This window comes from Lissotriton helveticus, chromosome 4_1 (genome assembly GCF_964261635.1).
Source record: "Lissotriton helveticus chromosome 4_1, aLisHel1.1, whole genome shotgun sequence".
Taxonomy (NCBI): domain Eukaryota; kingdom Metazoa; phylum Chordata; class Amphibia; order Caudata; family Salamandridae; genus Lissotriton; species Lissotriton helveticus.
Window position 1 is genome coordinate 1,918,561,975 of NC_136063.1, and position 21,333 is coordinate 1,918,583,307.

The following is a 21,333-nucleotide window of genomic DNA, read 5'->3' on the forward strand; positions in this document are numbered from 1 at the left end:
TTGGTAACTAGTGAGCAGACCAATGTCACAAGGAGTTGCGCTTATGAGTACTTGTGCATGGATTTATTTAGGACACAGTGAATGCTTCAAACAATGGCACATACCAAAATAGTATGCAGAAGCTCCCATCACTAACTTCAAGGCATTGTAGCGTCTTTGCACCCTTCAATAAAATCAATAAACCGTTTTTTATACATGCTAAACCATATACTGACTCCTGTCTCCCACAAGCCAAACGTACCAAAACAAGATTAATGCAAAAATCCTTTTGAGATAACTTAAACTGTGCCGTGTCAAACCCATATTCTGCTGTAGATCATGCCCCAGAGATTAATTACTTTAGTCTTGAGTAGAATCGTGACTAAGCCATTTTGTTTTCTGCTTACGGTTATTTTGGGCCTCATGGACTATATACCTTGCCCCACTAGTTCTAGGTGTATCCTGAACACCATATCAGAAAGTGAGAGTCCGGGTTTTCTAACGAGACCGCAAAGGCAGAAAGTAATCTTCATACCGTCTTCTAAATGTGCAGCAGTCTTGTGCCCTAATCATCTAAAGTAGGTGTTATGTGAGCATACCCTGAGGGAACAAGTGGTTAAATTAGAAGATGGCTGGTGTGCATATAATTTCACGTTCTTGGTGGTCTGTTTACAACATGGCAGAAGGATAATGATGGCTCGTGTCTAACCTTCTACTTGTGCCAAAGATTGCAAAGGCATTTCGGACCGCCTCGCTTACCTGCCCACATAAGCTATCAACCATTGATTATTAAATCCTTGAGGGTTTAACTTAGTTTGTCTTAAAAGCCCAATACAAAATTAAGATTGACTGTAAGACCAAGACCGGGAAAGAGTGTTGTCAAATCATAATAGGTTGGACGAGAAGGACAAAGATGAGCATCAAAATCTGTGTGCAGAGTAGTATTAAATTAGGATAGTCTTGTTCTGGATTTGGAACTACAGAAGATGGTCACCCAAACACAAGCTCCCTGTGAAATACATTTCTCAGCCAATAATGAATTTGAGAATCGGTTTGACCGTGTACCTGAAATCAAAAGGGTGAGAATGCAATAGAGATGCGGGTCTTCGCTCTAATGCACTGTGTGCCAAATTTACGAATACAGCCCAGCTATTTGCAAATATACTTAAGACAAGGACCTGGCTGCAAAAGTGGGAGATGTCAGATTAACAGAAAGAGTTACTCGTACGCTTCCCACTGACATTGTTTAAGCTGTTACAGGCCATCTAATGGGGGGTAGATTCTTTCGCATTAGTTGACAATGACAGAAGTTTAATGATTACAATGAGTGACCTTTGACCTTTAATGAGAAGCATTTTGTCTTGCTGAATGACTACTTTTTCTAATAAGGCAATCCTTTCATTGTCAGGATATTATTGACACTGGCAAAACAATGAAAACTTTACTTTCAATGCTGAAGCAGTACAACCCGAAAATGGTTAAAGTAGCCAGGTAAGCGACGTCAGTATAAGATATATTGTCTATTTCTTAGAAAATAGTTATGCATGAATTTTTAACAAATGAAGATAGTAAAACCTTGACGCTTCTTAATGACACCGATTTTGTTTACATGTCTGGTTTTTCTCAGCCTTTATATTTCCATTTATATACACACTTTACAAATATTAAAAACGCATTTGGTTTAGGGTTTAGTGTGGTCTTATTCATCTTATTGCAGGTCCCACAGAAAATTGTTATCATACATACAGTAAAAACCGCCCAACCGATTTAGACCAAACTTGCCCATAAAAACAGAACTTTACTCAGAAAGCATTCTTTCATTGGTTTGATGTAAATCTGTTCAGAAGTATCTAAAAGAAATACGTTCCTTAGATTACTTACCTTAGAATATACCCAGGCGTCAGACTGGATCCGGAAAGTTTTAGTCAGTAGTACCCCTGTGCGTCGGTAGGCGTCGTCTGCGGCTCCGCGTCCGTCATAGGCGCCGTGATCGCTGGGATGACGTCGTCGGAGTACTTAGACGCCGCCCTCGCGTGCTGACGTCAGTTATTTTAACTAGAGCTAATCCCTTAGTCACTTTTTGACTATCTTTTTGGTCTTTTTGACTATCTTTTTCAAATCAGCTTCGACTCCTGGTGCCGGTAGGGATGCCCAGTTTCAAGCTGTGTGACGCCTGTCACCAACTGATGTCGGTTACGACCCCTACCGCGGGTGTCTCTACTGTCTAGGGGCTGACCACGACGCCAAGTCATGCCCGACTGTCGGGCCTTGACCTCGAAAGCTAGGCGGGAGGAGTCCCGTAAGCTTCTCAAGATCCGACGGTCGGCTCCGCGCTGATCGAGGTCCCTGGTCGAGGAGGAAGTCAAGGGACCGATCGCGGAGCCGCAGCCACCACCGCTCGTCGTGTTCCAAGTCCTCGCATTCAGGTAAGTCGAGGCATGGGAAGAAGTCGCCGAAGAGACAACATCGCTCTTCTGACTCCCCTCGACGGTCGTGCAACTCGGCCGAGGGTTTGGGTGTCCATGAGGACTCTCTTTCTGCCCTCGAGACCCGCCGGCACGCCTTTGGTCCCCGCGGGTCCGACTGGGGGTCCTAGCGTGCCGGCGGCTTCGGCCCTGGCGCCGTCGGCGACTTCGGTCCCTGCGCCGCAGGATCCCGGTCGACGCCAGTCGACCTCACGACTCCTCCGCTGGCACCGACCCCTTTTAGTGCCACTCCCAGCGCCTTCCTCGGACGCTGCCGCTCCCGGTTTCAGCCCCGGTCCGGGTCCGGCGTCGGACCGGCGCCGTCTACGGTATCGGTGGGTGAGCAATTCATCTAGGACCTGGCTCCGTCATGTATGCCTGTTTATCAGGACACGGATGAAGGGGAGGACTGGGAGGGGTTCGAGGACCCTCTGGCACAACAGTTCTTCGGAGCCTATGCTGCAGTTCAATGAGGCCCTCACAGACGTTCTGATGGGCACTTGGTCCAAGCCGTCCACAGTGCCCCTCTTGGATCGGAACGTGACCCGATGCCACCGCCGGCTCCGGGCGACCCTTGCTTTCTGTCCGTACACCCCACCCCCCCAGAGTCTGGTGATCCAGGCCTCTACGTCCCAGATCGTATTGCCGACCGCTCCCCGGGATCGGGAATCCAAAAGGCTTGATCAGTTTGGGAAGAAACTGTTCTCCTCAGTCAGTTTGGGGTTGTGGTCCATTAATACAGCTTGCCGTTTGGGCCGTTACACACACACTCTGTGGGATATGGTGGCGAACGTGCTGCCTCAGTGTCCGGAGGAGGCCCAGACACGGCTCGCCCACGCTCTTGCTGAGGGACGGGACGCTGCATGGTATTCCATCCAATGTGGACTTGATACCACGGACTCGCTAGGCAAAGCGATTTCCACGATGGTCGCGATTCGTCGCCAAGCCTGGCAATTTTTCGGGGGATGTCCAGAACACGCTCATAGACATGCCCTTCGATGGCTGTCGCCTTTTTGGAGACAAAGCAGGCGGCGCGCTTGAGCGTTTCAAGGACTCCAGGGCTACGGCCAAGTCCTTGGGCCTGTCGGGCCAGCGCCAGCAGACTTCTGCTTTTCGTCTTTCGTGGCCAAGGAAGGGGTACCCCCCACGTTTGTCCAGCCACAGGCCGCAAAACCAACCTCAACGCGGTCGCGGAGGTGGTAACCGCCGTGATGGTGCAGGGGGACAGAGGCCCGGTCAGTCCACATCCACTCCCGCAGCATCCGCTTCAAAGCCTTCCTAGTCCGATCTTTCAGGCCCATTCAATGCCAGTAGGAGGTAGGGTTCGCCATCACCTACTCCACTGGCGTACCATCACTTTGGACAGGTGGGTGCCGCAAATTGTCCGAAGGGGCTACTTCCTCCCCTTTGAGGCGACCCATCCAGCCATGCCACCGCGGTACCACCGCATGTCGGGGATCACTTGCAACTTCTGTAGGAGAAAGTTACGGCCCTCTTGGCCAAGGGGGCCATCGAGCGCGTTCCTGGGCCAGAAATAGGACGTGGTTGCTACTCCCACTATTTTCTGGTTCCCAAGAAGAGAAAAGGGGGCCTGCGCCCTATCTTGGAACTCTGGAGCGTCAAAGGCTACCTCCGGAATGAGAAGTTCAAGATGCTGACTTTAGCTCAGGCCCTGGATGCCCTGGACCCTGGAGACTGGATGGTTGCGTTGGACTTCCAGGACGCATGTTTCCACATCCCCGTCCTGCCGACCCACCAGCGCTACATGCGGTTCACAGTGGGCCACAAGCACTCTCAGTTTACCGTTCTCCCCTTCGGCCTCCCCAGCACCCCTCAGGTGTTCACGGTAGTGATGGGGTGGTGGCAGCTCATCTGCGCAGATTTGAGGTTCCAGTCTTCTCCTATTTTGATGACTGGTTGTTGAAGGCAGGCTCACCCCAGACAGTCGTCTCCCACCTCCAGACTATGGCCGATCTCCTGCACTCGCTGGGGTTCTCCATCAACGTGCCGAAGTCACACTTGAGTCCCTCTCAGAAGCTCCTCTTGATCGGAGCGGTTCTGGACTCTGTTTCAGGTTTATCCTCCCTCTGCTGGTTCGGGTTATTCAGGGTCTGATTACGATCTTTTGGCCTTTATCCCGAGTTTTGGTCAGGCTGACGCTGCGGCTCTTGGGGCTTATGGCCTTCTGCATCCTGCTGGTACATCACGCCAGATGGCGGATGCGGGCTCTGCAGTGGGACCTGAAGTTCCAGTGGGCGCAGCATCAGGGCAACCTGTCTGACCACGTCCTGATCTCAGAGGGCACTGGGAATCAGCTGCAGTGGTGGGTCACGGACCGCGATTGGGTCAGTGGCAGATCCCTCTCCCTTTCCCAACCGGAGCACACAGTGGTGACGGATGCGTCCCTCCTGGGATGTGGGGGTCACAAGGGAGAGGCGGAGATCAGAGGCCTCTGGTCTCCGGCGGAGACCCGGCTCCATATCAACCTCTGGCGATCCGGCTTGCACTGAAGGCATGTCGGGGGAAGTGTAATGCAGGTGTTCACGGACAACACCACCGCCATGTGGTACTGCAACAAACAGGGCGGGGTGGGGTTGTGGACCCTTTGTCAGGAGGCTCTGCGCCTATGCACATGGCTGGAACACCAGGGCGTCACCCTGGTGGTTCAACATCTGGCAGGTTCCCTGAACTCCAAGGCGGACGAACTCAGTCGCTGGTGCATGATGGATCACGAGTGGCGTCGGAACTCGGTCGTGGTGCAAGGTCTCTTTCAGGTCTTTCAGGTCTCTTTCAGGTCTCCTTCAGCAGTGGGGAGAGCCTTGGTTAGATCTATTCACCACTGAAGAGAGCGAGCAATGTTCTCAGTTCTGCGCGTTGGAATTTCAAAGGCGGCACTCGCTCTGCGACGCTTTTGGTCGCAAGTGGCGTTGCGGTCTTTTGCACGCCTTTCCGCCTATACCACTTCTGCCCAGAGTGCTGAAGAAGGTCAGGCGTGACTGGGCCCAAGTCATCCTTGTGGCCCCGGACTGGGCACGAAGATACTGGTATTGTGGTATATAAATAAATAATACCGGATCTATTTTTGTCTAGGCATAGCAATAACAGATAGCTCAATAAATAAGAGTCAAGATTCGAGGTAGTAGGAGTTTTGCAGGTTTATTACAGCATAAAGGACAGGAACGGGACAACCTGCACAGGAATAGGATGGCAGCGCTGCCGGGGGCAGAATCTGGGATGAGCGCGCTAACATTTAATAACAATACACGATCATATATACTAAAACAGTTGCATTACAATACATATGATAGGCGGAGCAGTGGGTGTGGTCAATAGCAGTCGCGAAAGATAAGGGTGAAAGTAGGTGTAACAGAGGCGTATACATAGACATGTGATGTAAACGTAACAGAATATGTCATGAATGGGGCGGAAACATGGAGGGGGCTACCTAAGGAGCCGGGACCTCTGACCTAATGGTGCGCGCAAACTGGCAATGACGTGTTACTAGGAGAAGCTGGGGGCTACGAACTCTGTGCTAGGAGCAGAGACTGAAGTCTGGAGAGTCAGGGCGACATGTACCTAAGCAGTATCTAGTATCTGATGTTTAGAGAACATGTTGATAGAATCCAAAAGTTATCGGGGTAAAGGCTAACAGACTCTAAGAATGGTGCATGCATTATTCTACATGTAGTGCGTGATGAATATTAAATGACCACTAATACAGTATTTCTCCAACATGGAGACGTAAAGGCTAGACAATGACGGAAACTGTTGATGCGGTTCAGTAGCTTAGGAATGCAGAGAAGGAGGGCTGGACTGATAGCTAGGATCATAACATACTCTTGGCAGACTTAGAGGCAGAGCCAGGCTGAGCCGGGCACTGCGAGGCAGGAAGTAAGTGAAGGGTCGAGGATACAGGTGGGGGCTGTATCGCTCCTCAGCGAGGCTTCAGGAGACAGGAGCTGAATCTGGTGTCCGGGCCCTTTTGAGGCCTAGAAACGGGGACTTTACAATGAAATAACGTGCACACTGAGAAACGTGGCAACGTAACTTTACATAGGCCTGATATTCGTAGTATTCACGAGAACTGGGAACTGACATACTAGAGGTGGACACAACTGTAATTGCGTCATTAATCGAACATGGGGAATACATATGCATATTAATCATGCACAGATAACATATGATGGATGACTCGTAGGGACACAGAACATGGCAAAATTTACTTTTCCACATTCCCTCCTTGTCACTACGTTTCCATCAGGAAACATCAATATTCATGATACCATCTATCATTTCATACAGTATCATTTGCTCGTCTCGAATTTTCTGGGAACGGGTTTTAGAACGGGGCTTGGGACTAGGAATACAAGAGGTAGCAAAAATGCCGCAAATCGCAGGGCCACATTGTATACAGAGGCAGCAGCTGAATATGATCGCTACTGCAATACCTAGAAAGGACAAGACTTTCCATCCCCAAGCGGAAATTATATTCCAGAACCAACCGGACCATGTCCAGGTGCCTGGATCTTGGTGTAACAGATGGGCAATTTTATGGAGTCTGGTTATAGCTGAATAAACAGACGGCGCGTTATTTGGAATGAAAATGCAGCAACTAGATCCGATGACTCTACAGGCCCCGCCCCTATCGGCCAATATGACGTCAAGGACGAGACGATTCTGTAAAACGACAAATTTCATGGCAGATTGCTCTTCAGTTAAGTTACCTAGAGCAGAGGCAGTCTCATTAACTACTACTTCAAGGGTTCTGGTTAATCTACGAATTAGCTTACTATTCTGGATAGGTCCTATAAAGAAGAAGAAACCTCTATTGAAATCTGTATACTGTTCTAGAGCAGTTTCAGTATAATCGACAATGGGGGACTCCCTTCTATGTCTAAGGTGTACTAGATGTGTGTTTCTATGGTAATCAGATGGGGCTAGGAAAACAGGTGGCAGTAGGAAGGCAATGTAACAGGTTCCCTCCCAATCGAGGGGCAGACGAACATATGCGGTCTGACCACAAATAAAATAAGAATGACGTGAAGCTTTGAAAATAGATTTCCCACTGTCACTATATTTGACAATAGTAGTACAATCGCTATGTCCTATATGTACGGAACCATTATTTCTAACACATAATTCGCCTTTGACTGGTAGTACTGAAATAGCAGGTAAGTCTGGAGTGGAATCAGACTGAACATTCAGGACCATGAAATTCGAAGAATAATTACCTAAATTGTAAACTTCATTCTCTAGATCTAACCCTGTTCTGTGGGGAGGACCTTGCTTGTCTGGGAAACATGTACTGTTAAGAAAAGACATATCTGTTAAAGATGACGTTAACGTGGACCATGCTCCACACGAACCATTATGTGAAAATGGATAAGGAAAGAGTGGCAGAACTCCCTTCGGTGTCTGGAAAGGGGGGAGTCGACCACACACCCAACAATTTGTGGCATTGCTGGTCTGGTGTGAATAATGTAACATGCGGATAAAGGAATTGTTACGCATAGCGAGGCGGTAAGAGAGTTCATGAGGAGGCAGATCACTAAACGTGTGCTCTACTGTAGCATTAGAAGACTTATTTACATGAGGAACTGGAAAATACAGGTAAAATGCATAACTGGTGCAGGAAATCATAATACTGAGAAATAATATGAAACTTAGAAAAACGATACATCGGATTGAGTTTTGACTAACTCTCTCACTATGGGGGTCTATTTTATACATGTCAGAAACCGGTCTAACCGTTTCACCTAGGGGAGGACTTAGACAATCAAACTGGCTGACTTATTTTACTAGACCTTAACTTGAGCTTATACTCCTGTTGCGGAGTTGTCTCTAACAGGGAGGGTGCAGTATCATTGTCTTTTGCGGAACAGTCCTTAGGAATAGTACTTTGGCAGTCTTTAGAATCCTGGGAAATGTTCTTTGAGACTGGCTTCAATCCATAAAAATTTTTAATATGCGAAAGATGCACCCAGCCTTTGCGTCCCTCCAACTTCACGGCTGTACGGGTGGCGAGGAGGACCTGTCGGGGCTCCTTCCAGCGAGGCTCCAGCGGACTTGAGCGATCGAAATTTCGCACTAGGACCATGGATCCGGGAACGATTTCATGCGGTGCCACCTCGGTATTGTCTGGAAATGCGGCGGCAACCTGTGAACGACAAGAGTTGAGGGCAGACATCAAGGAAGCTAGGTAATCTGTCAGCATATTACTTGAAACATCGGTAATACTTCGGGGTCTAGGAGTACCCCACATGTTAGGGGGGCGGCCGAAAACGACCTCATACGGGGACAGACCTGATCTGGAATGTGCGACCATGCGCATATAGAACAGAGCGACTGGCAGAGCTATGAGCCAGTCCACACCTTTCTCTTGACAGACTTTTGCAATTCGAATTTTCAGGGTCTGATTATGTCTCTCTACGAGACCGGCTGCTTCAGGATGGCGTACACAATGGAACTTCCACTGGTACCCTAACAAAAGGGACACGTGTTTCATGAGTTCAGATGAGAATGGCTGGCCGTTGTCAGAATATACGACTCTAGGGAGTCCATAACGGGGGAAGAACTCACGAACCAACTGCTTGGCAGTGGTCGCGGCTGTGTAATCGGGGACTGGATATGCCTCCGTCCACCTGGACAAAGCGCATACAACTACAAGGACATACTTGAAACCTCGACATCGCTCCATCTGAATGTAATCCATCTGGAGGACTTCAAAAGGGTGGTCAGGAGGCTGGAAACCACCTTGTTCCACCGGGACACTTTTACCTGGATTAAACTGACAACATATCATACAGGTACGGACTTTCTGCTTGGCTGCAGCTCGTAAATGCTTGGTGAACCAAATATTCTGGATACTGTCTAACATAGCTTTTTCTCCTAAATGTGCTGGACTATGTGCGGTATTGATAATGACTTGAACCATAGAGTCGGGGAGAAACCATGTGGTTCTACCCTTTGTTACCCATCCCTGATCTGTCTGGACCCCTCCTTGTTCGGACCATTTCTTGATTTCATCGGGAGTAGCATGTAACTGGATATCTATGACATCTTGAGTAGGGTCTTTAACTGTCATACATGTAGTCGGATCTGGAGTGTGTGTGTGTGTCGGATTAACTGAAGTGTCTGGAGTCTGAGCTGTAAGCTTGGCTGTGTGATCTGCTAGATCATTACCTTGGGAAATAGTGTCAGTAACTTTCGTATGTGCTTTGCACTTCATGATAGCAATGGATGTCGGTAAATGTATGGCATCTAACAGAGCCTGAATAAGGAGACCATGCTGAATCTTGGTTCCATGAGAAGTCATGAAACCTCTCTCCTGCCAGAGCACTCCAAAGTCGTGTACAACTCCAAATGCGTAACGTGAATCGGTGTAAACATTAACTTTCAGGTTCTTGGCGTGTATGCAGGCTTGAGTCAGAGCAACTAGCTCCGCTGCTTGAGCAGACAGGGTGTCAATACGGTGTGTCTCTATAACGTCGGTGTCGGTAGTCACTGCATACGCGGCTACTAGTTCTCCTGTACTAGTTCTCATGCATGAACCATCCACATAAAGTGTCAGGTCGGGGTCTGGTAATGGAATGTCTGTCAGATCTTGTCTTGGCTTTGTCATGATGTTAACTACTTCCACACAGTCGTGTGTGGCAGAATTCGAAGTAACTGATGGTAACAATGTAGCAGGATTTAAAACGTTGCAGCGTCTGATTTCTATGTGTGGCTGGAACAGTGTCAATTCATAACCTGTTAAACGTGCAATTGTCAAGTGCTGAGTTTGTGTTCGGTTTAAAAGAACTTCCACGGAGTGTGGAACTTGTACTGTCAAGGAGTGTCCTAATACTATGGAATCACTTTGTCTGATAGCTAGTGCAGTGGCTGCAACTGACTTGAGGCACGCAGGCAGAGCCTGGGCTACAGGATCTAATGTGCTCGAAAAATAAGCACAAGGCTTGTATTGTCCTGCTTGATCTTGTGTGAGAACAGATAATGCTGTACCTTCGCGTTCTGTGACGAAAAGTGTAAAAGGCTTACTGTAGTTCGGTGTTGCTAGAACTGGAGCTTGACATAGGGCTTTCTTTAACTCATTGAAACTGAGTGTATGTTCAGATGTCCAAGGGAGGACAGTCGATACGGCTGCCTCCTGTGTCGTTAACTGTATCAGTGGCTTGGCTAGAAATGCATACTGAGGAATCCATTGTCTGCAATAAGAAGTAAGGCCAATAAAAGCACGTACCTCCTTCTGGGTCTTGGGCTGAGGAAGACTCGCTATTAACTGGATACGGTCTAGTGTCAACTGCCTACCCCTCTTGGACAGTAAGTGTCCTAAGTAGACCACTTGCTGGACACAGAATTGAAGCTTAGAAGGGGACACCTTGTGTCCCATCTCGGCTAGGAAATACAAGACTGTAAGTGATGCTCGCTCGCAAGCACGTTCAGAACGGGCTGTGATCAGGAGATCATCGACATACTGGAGCAGGGCAGTGTCAGTTGGCATGTGAATGTTGTCTAGTTGTCTCTTGAGTGCTTGACTGTAAATACTAGGACTTTCTGTGAAACCTTGAGGAGCGCGTGTGAACATATAGCTCCTTCCATTTAAACAAAATCCGAAAAGAAACTGGCTGTCTGGATGAATGGGGACACTGAAAAACGCGTTCTTGAGGTCTATGACAGTGAAAAATGAAGCTTCTGAATCAATGGCTGTCAATAGGGAAGAGCTATCTGGGACAACTGGGTACTGGGGAATAATACATTTATTAAGCTCTCGGAGATCAATCACTAATCGATATACTGGAGGTGCATTTGGATCAGTACGTTTCATGACAGGAATGATCGGAGAATTACATACATTGGAGTCAGTTTCTACAACTACTCCTTGAGCGATGAGCTCGTCAATAATTTTGGATAAGGCTGCTACAGCCTCAGGTGGCAATCTGTACTGTCTGATTCGTGGCAGGACTACACCTGGCTTGAGAGTCACACGATGGGGTGTGATTTGCATAAAGCCAACATCAGTTGGACCTTGTGCCCATAGATGCTGTGGAACATTAGACAATCTGGGATCAAAATCTCGTAATACATAGTGACCCTTGAAGTCACGTAGGAACAATCGTATTCCCTCTGGGGAGCAGCATATAACTGCACCTAACTCTTTCAGTGTCTTAATGCCTAATAGATTTTCTGGACATGACTTAGTAAGTAACAGGTCAGTAGTGCGGGACAATGGACCTACTTCTAGAGTAACTGGCTTTGATATTTCATTTACAATAGGTTTTCCTGAAAATCCAAGGGAAACATTTCTTGAGCCTGAGAGCGGAGCCCCTGGAACTTCGGCGTGACTGATGGTGGTCCTACTTGCCCCTGTATCAATCAGAAACTTTCTGTCTTTCCCTAATACTTGACTGTGAACATAGGGACCTTCTTGATCTACAGGTATCTCGATGAGAGGCAAGCCTACCTCCCTCTCTAGGCTGTTTCATGAATACGGCTGATACTCTGGATACTCAGACTGTGCATACTGGTACATCTGCTGTGTAACATGCTGTGTTGCAGCGATAGGCTGCGGTGCTATAACTGTCTGTGGTGCATTCTGTGACTGAGGAGTCTGTGTAACTTGCTCTTGTCTAGGCGGACGTGGTCTTTCTTTAGTCTTACCGGTAGCTATGTTGTGTTTCAGAACTGCACACTCGTTTATAAAATGACCTGGCTGTTTACAATAATTGCAGTTCCCTTTAACGGGAGCTGCAGGATGACTGGCTTGATTTGTACCCCTCTTCTGACTGTCTTGAGGAACGGATTGTGCAACTAGTACTTTCATTTTCGTGTCTTTCATACGTTTTCTCTCGTGATCTTGTTCTTCTCTGATTCTATTCTGGTGATATTGAAGCATCTGTAACATCTGGGACGGGGTATTAGCTTGCCAGGTACTTTCGACTTTCAAAACTCGGTTCTTAATTTGTGGACTTGAATTCTCGACTAATTTAGTAACAAAAAGATGAGGGAATGACTCGCTACTCGTCTTGAGGCCACTGTTTATGGTAAAACATTTCTCAAATCTGGAATAATAATCACTAATATCTTCGTCTTGTTTCTGTTTACATGCTGAGATTGCATCCCAGTCTTCCTTTCTAGTTGTCAATAACCTAGGCAAAACTTGTATTAATAATTCTGGTAATTCTTTACATTTATCTCCAAGACCGGTACCTGGTACTCGTGCCTTGTCTTCAGCTTCTAGGACTGTCCAATCGATCTTTTTCTCTCCCACCTCCCATTCTTTTTCTTTGAGTTTCTCATATACCCCTGCGGGCAACAGGACTTTTAACATTTTAATAATATCTGGATACGTGTATTCTCCCATACGGAGCATGTCTTTTAATTCTCGGTGGAACCCTGCTGGATCTTTGTCATGACAGGGAATTAACTTTTTCATCTCTAAGAGTTCCATCTTTGTGATAGGGGTGTAAACAAACACTCGTTGCATTTCACCACCCTCTGTCTTAACTGGATGCACTTCTCGTAACGGATTCTGTCTGTCTATGTAAAAGGGTTTACTTTCTGGGGGTGAGACATGAACAAAATGCGGGTTCAAAAACATACTATATTTGTGGCGCTGTTCTAGAATGACACTAATCAAATCGGTACCTAAACCTTTCCATTTGTACTGGAGTAACTCGTTCAGGACATCATGTAACGGACCTGGATCAGAATGTTGACCCTCATACAAAGTAATGAGGTGCTGGATCATATACATACCCGCCAGTCGTTTCTCGGCTGGGGGCAATTTCAGAAACATTTGTGCCACTATTTCGTCTGGAAAAGTGGTAGAATCAGTAATCCATCGGACTGCTGATCGGACTAGTTCTTGTTCATGCATGGTACTTAACTCGCTATAACCGATTCGTGATTTCAAAATGTGATCGGTAGCTTGAAATACTTGTTCTAGAGAACCTTGTTCTGGTGCTGGATGGTGAAAAATTGACTTGTGTTCTAGGCGCAAATGGCGATCTGGGAATCTAGATTTTCCTACATACGCTATTCTGTCGGGATTCTCGTCCTCTACCTCTTCTGTAGAAGAGTCATTTTCTTTCTCGCTTACTTGTGCTTCTTTACGTTGTTCGTGTAACCTTATTATTTCTTTACGGATTTTCTTGTACATACTCTCTATACTACCGATAGTCTTATGCTTACCCTCGGCTATATTATCACTCCACCTTGTCAGGACTTTCATTTCGACTCGATCTTTGGTCGGATAATCTTGTTCCCTTATTAGACAATTAATCAGAAACTTTAATATCATGAGCTGGACTTCAACTTTTCTTTGGCACATGACGTCACTAATACTTTCTGGATCATTCCCTGTACGGATGAAACAATATATTCTGTCTAGATCTTCTTTCATATCTGGTAGGGTAACTAGATACTCGGTCACCTTTCTTACGCGTAATGAATATAAAACCATACTATCCTCGCCTGGGACTGGATCATAGCCACATTCGGTAAGGGCTTTTCTTATTTCTGCAACAGACTGATATCTGGGCGTACGCTGTGACGCTTGTGCATGTAATTCGGCTAACGTTAAACGCTTGTGTGGCGGCGGGGTTTGAGGAGGACCTCCCCCTGCGGCCCCTAAACTAGAGTCGTCTACTGATGCTCTTCGTCCTGGCAGAGTGGGAAATGGAAATGCAGGCTGGACTTGTATGGCGGGCTGGACCGGGGGTACCGTAACAGGTACTCCGGTGTCTGGAGGAGCGGGAAGTGCCTGATTTACAGGGACTGGCGGAGTAGGAACAGGATTTGCATATTCTGGGACTGTGTCGTCCAAATAGGACGAAATGAAAATATCAGCTGCGGTCGGTTTGTGACGTAGCTTGAGCGGAACTAATGGTGGCGGGAAATTACTGGATGCCTCCGGGGTCGCTTTTGGCAAGCCCTCGGCAAGAAGAGGATACATACCCTTAATGAGGGCGTTCCTCTGTCTGTCTGTCTGTTCGGTTTTGACTCGTTCACCTATCTCGATTAATTCCCTTTCTTGGGCTCGTTCTAGGGATTCTCTACTTAATTCTGACTTTCTGATTTCTTTTTCGGTTCTTTTATGAGATTCTTTGCGCCATAACTCGATGGCATCTTTCTGTGACTGTCTGGCTTTCTTTTTCCATAATGCTTCTTCTACTCTCATGATGCACTCGGCATCCCATGTACCCGATACGGGCCATCTATACTTTTCTTCTAACTGTTTGGTATACTCTACCCATAAATCTAGATACAATATGGCGCTTATGCCATGCTTCTGATACATAAAATGACCTGGACTGTCCCTAGGCGGGACAGGAACTGCTGCTTCTAGCAGACCTTTTCTGGTTTTTAACTGACGCAGTTTTGAAAAGAGTGGCATGACTGAACTATAATCTGGACACAATACAATACACAATAAACACGAGAATCACTTCGCACTCATACCACGACATTAAAATACATGAATAACATTCAGAATAACAGTTCGAACAGAATACTACCTGGAATACGGAAAACAGAATACATGAATTTTCTCGAGAACAGAACTGACTAGAACAGAAACTAGATGCACTGCTGAAACAGTACGAAACTTACCGGTCTCATACAGAGACACGTCAGGACCCGCATCCACCTAAGTGGACACTTCGTTTGTGGGCCTGTGTACCACCAACCCACGGACCAGAGTCAATTAGATTGACCCTGTCTAGATACTACCCCAGCAACGGTACTCACCGGGCAGCAAGAACGGAAGGCCTCAGACTGGACTGGACTGCTTCGACGCCGGACGGACGAACTTCGGACTTCTGTTACAGGTGGGCCTCCGGATACCTCGGACCTTGAACTCTCGGCTTGGGCTCTGGTCGGGACTCGCCGCGTTCCTCCACCGTCTCGTCTGGATGCTGGACCGCCTCCTCCGTCTCCTCCGTGGGCCTGAGGGATACTTAAAGCAGAAATATCTGCCGGTGCGCAGAAGAGTTCCGTCACGACTGCAGAGGGTCAGGGGGTCGGCGTGGCTTCACCGACGCGTGGGGAAAGGGCAAGTCCCTGTTCGGGCGCCATTATGTGGTATATAAATAAATAATACCGGATCTATTTTTGTCTAGGCATAGCAATAACAGATAGCTCAATAAATAAGAGTCAAGATTCGACGTAGTAGGAGTTTTGCAGGTTTATTACAGCATAAAGGACAGGAACGGGACAACCTGCACAGGAATAGGATGGCAGCGCTGCCGGGGGCAGAATCTGGGATGAGCGCGCTAACATTTAATAACAATACACGATCATATATACTAAAACAGTTGCATTACAATACATATGATAGGCGGAGCAGTGGGTGTGGTCAATAGCAGTCGCGAAAGATAAGGGTGAAAGTAGGTGTAACAGAGGCGTATACATAGACATGTGATGTAAACGTAACAGAATATGTCATGAATGGGGCCGAAACATGGAGGGGGCTACCTAAGGAGCCGGGACCTCTGACCTAATGGTGCGCGCAAACTGGCAATGACGTGTTACTAGGAGAAGCTGGGGGCTACGAACTCTGTGCTAGGAGCAGAGACTGAAGTCTGGAGAGTCAGGGCGACATGTACCTAAGCAGTATCTAGTATCTGATGTTTAGAGAACATGTTGATAGAATCCAAAAGTTATCGGGGTAAAGGCTAACAGACTCTAAGAATGGTGCATGCATTATTCTACATGTAGTGCGTGATGAAGAATATTAAATGACCACTAATACAGTATTTCTCCAACATGGAGACGTAAAGGCTAGACAATGACGGAAACTGTTGATGCGGTTCAGTAGCTTAGGAATGCAGAGAAGGAGGGCTGGACTGATAGCTAGGATCATAACATACTCTTGGCAGACTTAGAGGCAGAGCCAGGCTGAGCCGGGCACTGCGAGGCAGGAAGTAAGTGAAGGGTCGAGGATACAGGTGGGGGCTGTATCGCTCCTCAGCGAGGCTTCAGGAGACAGGAGCTGAATCTGGTGTCCGGGCCCTTTTGAGGCCTAGAAACGGGGACTTTACAATGAAATAACGTGCACACTGAGAAACGTGGCAACGTAACTTTACATAGGCCTGATATTCGTAGTATTCACGAGAACTGGGAACTGACATACTAGAGGTGGACACAACTGTAATTGCGTCATTAATCGAACATGGGGAATACATATGCATATTAATCATGCACAGATAACATATGATGGATGACTCGTAGGGACACAGAACATGGCAAAATTTACTTTTCCACAGTATCCCGAGCTACTCAGTATGTCAGTCGATCCCCCGATTCGTCTGCCTCTTCAGGAGGACCTTCTGTCGCAGCAACAGAGTACGGTCATCCAGTCTCCACCTACATGCGTGGAGATAGAGCGACGACAGTTGAGGCCATTTGACTTGCCTCCTGAAGTCTGTGATGTCATTCTGTCAGCAAGGCGTCCCTCCACAAAAACGGTATACACCTGCAGGTGGAACAAATTTGTGGCATGGTGCACTGCAAAGGCTGTGGATCCACTTTCTGCCCCTCTTTCAGAGGTTCTCCTCTTTCTTCTCTCTTACCCAGCAGGTCTCTGCTTTGGGCACTATTAAGGGCTATCTCTCAGCCATTTCAGCCTTTTTGAGGCTCCTGATCAGCCTTCTCTTTTCAGGTCCCCTTTTGTAAATAGATTCTTGAAAGGCATAACACACATGTTCCCTCCTGTTCCTTTTGTGATGCCTCAATGGGACTTGAACCTGGTTCTTACTGATCTGATGTGCGCTCCCTTTTAGCCACTTCATAATTGCCCTCTTCGTCTTCTGACTCTCAAAACTGCCTTCCTGGTTTCAATCACCTCTGCCAGAACAGTGAGTGAGCTCCAGGCTCTTTCATCTAAGCCTCCTTTCCTCTCAGTCCATCCGGACCAGGTTGTTCTGAGGACTCGTCCTTCTTTTCTGCCCAAGGTTGTTACTGCCTTTCACATCGGCCAGTCCATTACCTTGCCCACCTATTTTCTGCCTCCGCATCTCTCAAGAGAGGAAGAGAGGCTCCACCGTCTGGACCCAAAACGTGCGCCCTCCTTTTACCTGTAACGCACACAACAGTTCCGGGTGGACGACTAACTCTATGTTGGCTACGTGGGCGCTAAGAAGGGACGGGCGGTGCACAAATGGACCATCTCTTGGTGAGTCGTTTTGTGCATCAAGGTCTGTTATTCCTTGGCTAAAAAGGAACCTCCTGTGGGGCTGCGTGCCCATTCCACTCGGCCACGGCGGCTTCTATCGCCCTGGGTCGGAGAGTCCCTTTGCAGGACATTTGTCAGGCAGCTACGTGGGCCTCGCTGCACACGTTTGCCAAGCACTACTGCCTGGACAGTCAAGTCCGTAGGGATGGCTTTTTTGGCCGTTCCATTCTCCAGGACATCCTGGTGTGATCTTGGTTCGCAGGCCCACCACCCGGGTTGGTATTGCTGGGGTATCTATTCTAAGGTAATGATTCTAACTAACGTGTTTCTTTCAGATGAACAAGTTACTTACCTTCGGTAACAATATTTCTCCAGTATTAGGGGTGTCTTTCATAGATTCACATGCCTGAATCATTCCCCGTCGTCGGAGTAGGAGTCCCACGGTATATAAAAAAGCAATAATATGCCATAAAATATATAGCAAATATCAGAAATACCAAACCAGGAAGTAAGTAGCACCAGCTACAGTAGAAAAAACTTCCCACTCGTGACTATCTTAGTCATTATGTGTTAGTCCAAACTGCAGCCAATCAGGCGACAGCACCCACCAGAATGTTCTCCCCAGAGGCTCAGGCTCTCAGATTTTCTACCGCACGTCGTGTGAAGGGAGTCTCCCTGAGCTCTGCTCAGTTTTTCTTCAAAACTAGTAGTTTATTTAAGACTTTTCAAATGTCTACTTCAAAATCACTGTTCAGGTCCTGTGATTCTTGTGGAAAACTTAGGTTATTCAAAGAAGATCCCCACAAGAAATGTTTATATTGCCTTTATCCTGACCATAAGGCAAAGGAGTGCAAGATCTGCCGGACCTTTCCCCCAAAGACCATCAGGGACAGAGAAGGACGACTGCTGTTGTGGCTTAACAGACTAAAAGACAAGGACGACCCTTTGTCTGAGGTAGGAAGCATTGCCTCTAGTTCTTCTCGTATTTCCAGTAAGAGGAAGGCTGAAACTGAAGTTTCATCTCCCAGGGCGAAAGTGGCAAAAGAGGCCCAACCTTCTCTGGATTCTTCTGGCCCTAGTGTTTCAAAGAAGCTTCTTCCACCTGTTAGGATGAATAGTGCGTCCGCTAAGAAGTCTGGGAAATCTACAGTTCCCAAGAAATCTTCAGTCTATGCCTCCTCAGTTGCCACCTTTGACAATGTCAACGTCAAAAAAGGAGTGTGTTTCCTCTCAAGTGGCTACGTCTACCACCTGCACTATGACTTTCTCATCCCCTCAACCAGCTCTAGTGATGTCTTCAGCTTCTTCTCCTACGCTGGTTCATGTTCAGATAAGGCCTATCTCGTCGTCGAAGATAGTCCCGTCGACGACGGCTAAGGTACCGTCGACGAGTTCCTCATCTAATATCCTAGTGTCGACGGGCGGTTCCCCGTCGACGATGAAAATGGTGCCGTCGACGATGCTCTCGTCGACGAAGCTCTCGTCTACGGCGTTACCGTCGATGACGAAATCCTTGTTGACGGCTAAATCCACGTCGACGAAGCTACCGTCGACGACCCCGTCGACGAAGTTACCGTCGACGACCCCGTCGACGAAATTATCGTCGACGACCTCGTCGACGAAGATATCATCCAGACAGTCGTCGACGACGAAGATAGATCAACCGTCGACGATGGTTCTGTCGACGAAGAAAAAGGTTCAGCATCAAGAGACAGATTCGTCGATGACGGAGGTGCATCCGTCGACGCCACCATTGTCAAGCTGCACTGCTTTACAAGTCTGGTCAGCACAGCCATCTGGAATACCGTTGCCCTCACCTGCAACTACAGCTACGCTGTTAAAGAAACGGGCTGCTAATGAGGTCATCCCTTCTACGCTCGTAGTGCCTGAGAAACTTTTGGATTCTGATGAAAAGGGTTCTTATGAGGATGAGAATTTTGGAGTGGCCAGAAGTCCGTCTGACCTCCGCATTAAGATTCAGGACGGTGATACGGAAGAAGATATACAAGAAACAGAGCCTTTGTCACAGGAGAACAGGCCTGCTTCCGGCATGCCAATGCCTGAGGAATTATTTCGCAATTTGCAATTCATGCTCAGCGACTACTATAGGCGTTTTCCGCCTTCAGAGTCAGGTGATTCTCGGGTATCTACGCCAAGGCCTAAAACAGCGACGCCGCTTTCAAAGCAGACACAGCCAGTTGGATCTGAGCCACTGGAACAAGGACGTACAGCATTGCCTGTGTCTGAAGTCATAGCTCCTCAAACAGGGGATGATGAGTACTCTGATAATGAGGAGCACGAGGAAGGAGAATTGGATAATAAGTCGGAATCGTCGGAGTATGAGGATTACAATGCAAACACACCCTCTCCGGCAGAACCTACAACATCTGAGTCACCTCCTGTGGACATTGCCTCATTCCACAAGATCATGGATAGGGCAACAAAGAGGTTCTTGATACCTATGGAGTCGAAACAAGATGAATGCTTCTTATATGACTTCAAGTCTTCGCAACAGAAACAGAGTTGGACCATTCCAATCATTGAGTTCATATGGAAGGAAGGACTGAAGATCATGTCCAAACCTAACTCTTTACCAGCAGTGCTCCCGAGAGTGGATAAAAAATATAGGGCGCCTAATTCAGCTCCAGCATGCCTCATTGGGCAAGCGAAAGCAGACTCTGTGGTAGCACAGGCAGCGCAAAAGAGATCTTCTAATCCATCAGCTCAGGTTTCTGTTCCGCCAGACAAAGACGGGAAACGTCTTGATTCAATCGGGAAAAAAGTTTCTACAATTGCAGCTACGACTATTAAAGTCGCAAACTCTCTGGCCATATTAGGGAGATACGAGAGGCAGATGTGGTCGGACATCTTGCCGTATGTGGACAAACTTCCTGAGCCAGATCGAGCGGAAGCAAAGAAAATCCTTCAAGAAGGAGAGTGCGTCTCATCTGAGATGATTGATGCTGCAGTGGACGTTGCTGCCACAGGTTTTCGCCAGCTTGCAGGTGCAGCTGTTCTCAGGAGACAAGGATGGTTGAGGGCAACATCTTTTAGACAGGAGGTCCAAACAAAGATTATAGATATGGCTTATGATGGAGAGCATTTATTTGGAAAACATGTAGACGATGCGCTGGAAGCCATCAAGAAGGATACGGATACAGCACGTTCGCTGGGCACACTACAATACAGGAAGTCTTCCTTTCGTGGAACAAGAGGAAGAGGGAATTTCTCTAATAGAGGAAACTATAACCAACAGCGCTCCTATACTTCCACCCAGGGAAACCAAAGATACCAGCCATATCGTCAACAGACTTACGGACAAAGAAGGGGAAATTTTTCTCAGTCTAGAGGAAAATCCAATTATCGTGGAAGAGACAGTAAAAAGTGAGAGACGCATCCTGCCGCCACTTTGCCCCAACCCGAACCAAATTGGAGGAAAAATATCCCAAAATGACTTAAATTGGTCCAAGATTACCACGGACAAATGGGTTTTAGATGTGGTGGCCAGAGGTCACATTTTGGAATTCGTAAAAACTCCTCCAAATTTTCCCCCAAGAGGACCTCCTCCAACACATCTCAAGGAGCTGTTTGCCCAGATCAATATTATGATTCGAAAAGGAGCAATAGAGAGGGTTCCTCATCATCAAAAAGGGAAAGGTTTTTACTCAAGATTTTTCCTTATTCGCAAGAAGTCGGGGGAATGGCGACCCATCCTCG

At 47.5% G+C, this 21,333-nt stretch overlaps 1 protein-coding gene across 1 annotated transcript in view; it reads left to right on the forward strand.

Annotated features, from left to right (window-relative positions):
- The window catches only part of LOC144829431 (hypoxanthine-guanine phosphoribosyltransferase), an 887,535-nt gene that overhangs the window by 619,862 nt on the left and 246,340 nt on the right, over positions 1 to 21,333 (forward strand). The window contains exon 6 of the mRNA XM_078688569.1: positions 1,388 to 1,470. Within this exon, the coding sequence (XP_078544695.1) occupies positions 1,388 to 1,470 (83 nt within the window). The remainder of the gene's footprint in view (positions 1 to 1,387; positions 1,471 to 21,333) is intronic.